The 2,500-nt window shown below is 43.0% G+C and overlaps 1 protein-coding gene across 1 annotated transcript in view; it reads right to left on the bottom strand.

The window, feature by feature from the left end:
• Nucleotides 1-1,188: 1,188 nt before the first annotated feature.
• fig4a (FIG4 phosphoinositide 5-phosphatase a) overlaps nt 1,189-2,500 on the bottom strand; it is a 60,530-nt gene continuing 59,218 nt past the window's right edge. Inside the window, 1 exon segment of the mRNA XM_043220553.1 lies at nt 1,189-1,387. Coding sequence (XP_043076488.1) covers nt 1,189-1,387 — 199 coding nt within the window.

Here is a 2,500-nt window from a genome sequence, read left to right as displayed (position 1 = left end):
AGAGACAGAGAGAGAGACAGAGAGAGAGAGAGAGAGAGACAGAGAGAGAGAGAGACAGAGAGAGAGAGAGAGAGAGAGAGAGGCATAGACACAGAGAGAGAGAGAGAGATAGAGAGAGAGAGAGAGAGAGAGAGAGAGAGAGAGAGAGACAGGGAGAGAGAGAGAGAGAGAGAGAGAGAGACAGAGAGAGAGAGAGACACAGAGAGAGAGAGAGAGAGAGAGAGACAGATGGGTATATATTAATATAATCCAGTAATGAAACAGCACTGGCAAATATATAATCTACAAAACAATCAACTCAACAACTGATAAAATAAACACTATATTTTTAATATAAGAAAATGTAAGCAGAACTCTTGCCTGTGCAAGAGTCAGCACCACCACAATACCAGGTGTTGATATGGTCTTCTGAGGTTGTTAGCAACCACAAAAAAAGACCAGCTAGAAGAAGACATTAGCAATTAGCAGTTATCAGGGGCTGCTAGGTTGTTTCTTCTGGGATGTTTGCTTGTGATTGTTAGTTACAGAAAAGCTGGAGTGCTGCCTGAGGTGGCTCTTCTGGGACACATTGCTACAGCACAAGAGGTTGCTAAGATGTTCTAGGTGGTTTCCAGACGGTTGTTTTTCATATTGCTATGTGATATTTATGTCAGCAAATGTTCTAGGTGGTCACAGGAGGTTGTTCAGGTTGCTATGTGGTTGCCTGGGGTTGGTGCAGACGGTCTGCGCGGGTTGTCAGGAGGTTGTTTGTTCTAGGGGCTGCTATGCAGCTGCTGGTGGGCTATAATGCGTCGCAGATTGCTAGGTTGTTCCGCATAGTTGCTAAGCATTCAGAGGTATCTCGGGTCCTCCTTCAGTGTGCGCTGGGGAGTTCTCAGCAGGTGAAAGGCTGCACTGATCACTCAGCAGTGTTCAACAGCACTCACACAAACGCTTTATGATCGATGCACACGCTGCACCAAGACGAACATACGAATATAAAAACACTTTTTGAGTCTCATGATCTTTTATTCCATTCCGTATATAGTAACCTCATACACTACTTAATCAGAAGCTCATCTGCTTCACTTTCACGCCATTAAAAACAAAACCAAAGTCTGTTCCCCATGACCTACAGGTACGGCAATACTTTTGGTCAATGACTCGCTTTAAGTAGCAGTACCAGAGAACCGCGCTAAAATAATCCATCTATGTCCAATCTGTCAGCTGGTCACAGTATCTGTTTTTGATGTACCGCGTACATGAGCACGCCCTCCTGACACAGAGTCCTGACTCAACCCTCACCCGCAAGCCTGGACGCGGACACTGGAACACCTCCCCGCTCTGGCTGTCCACCGAGCCGAAACCTCGTGAGATGCTGTCCGACGGGAACAGAGACACCGAGCGCCTGCCGGAGAAAAACATTAAAACAATGAAAGAGATTAAAACACGGAAATTATAAAAACGCTGTGATATTAAACCATTAACTTGAAAATAAACCATGAAACATGCAATAATTTTAAATGATTGCATTCTAATAATAACAAAAATAACATACAAAAATATATATTTTTAAACATGCAAAAACCTTATTAACTTAGATTAAATCTAAAAATGATTTAACGCCAATAACTGAATATTAAATACAGCTTTTTATACTTTTTAAGAGATATGCACGGAATTAGATTAAAAACAAAATAGCGCATAAATAACAAATGAGGCCGCTTTGATTTTGCTCTGATAATCTTCAAACTGAGACTTAAAGTATGTGTTGTTATTATATTATTCTGTGCTCGCACGGGGCAAGCTATGAAAATGAATGGGTTTCACGGAGCATTACCCATCCTGCGTGCGTGTGTGTGTGTGTGTGTGTGTGTGTGTGTGTGTGTGTGTTTGAGAGATAGGTACTGCAAACATCCAAAGCGCTGCGTCTGTCACACGAACGGATGATAAGCTACTAAAGACATTACTATCTGTCTTTACATTTATTTTGATAGCTGAACTCGTGATTATGGGAAGCGGCGCTACATTTTCGCAGAGCGCTTGTGGCGTTCGGCCAATGAGAACGCACGGGGCAGCTGGCCAATCAGAGCAGACTGCGCTTGTCGGGAAGAAGGGCTTTGTAGAAAAAATGCTGCGTTTGAGAGAGTCGAGGCATGGAGGAGCTACAGTAATATACAGTACTTGAAAAATAGTGCTGCTGCGTGAGCATGCCAACATATTCCGTGGCACAAATACACAAAAAATAATGACCTTTAAAATAGCTAATTATTATTAACGACAACACTCTCAAAATAGATAAATAGTGCTGTCTATGCTTTGACATGCTCATTTCTGTACGGAGACGGTGTCAGAAAGAGACGAACTGATGAATAAAGTCATGGTTTTTGTTGTCTTTGGCGCACGAATGTCTTTTCAGCCTCAGACGAATACGCTTCGAGCACCCGACGCCTCTGCCGTGGTTTCCGAGCGCAAGAGATCCGTGATGAGGGTTAGGAGCTCTCGGAATCTTCACAAATAT

This window comes from Puntigrus tetrazona, chromosome 20 (assembly GCF_018831695.1).
Source record: "Puntigrus tetrazona isolate hp1 chromosome 20, ASM1883169v1, whole genome shotgun sequence".
Taxonomy (NCBI): domain Eukaryota; kingdom Metazoa; phylum Chordata; class Actinopteri; order Cypriniformes; family Cyprinidae; genus Puntigrus; species Puntigrus tetrazona.
The sequence above is the reverse complement of the archived record's forward strand: the minus strand, read 5'-3'. Positions and strand labels throughout refer to the sequence as shown.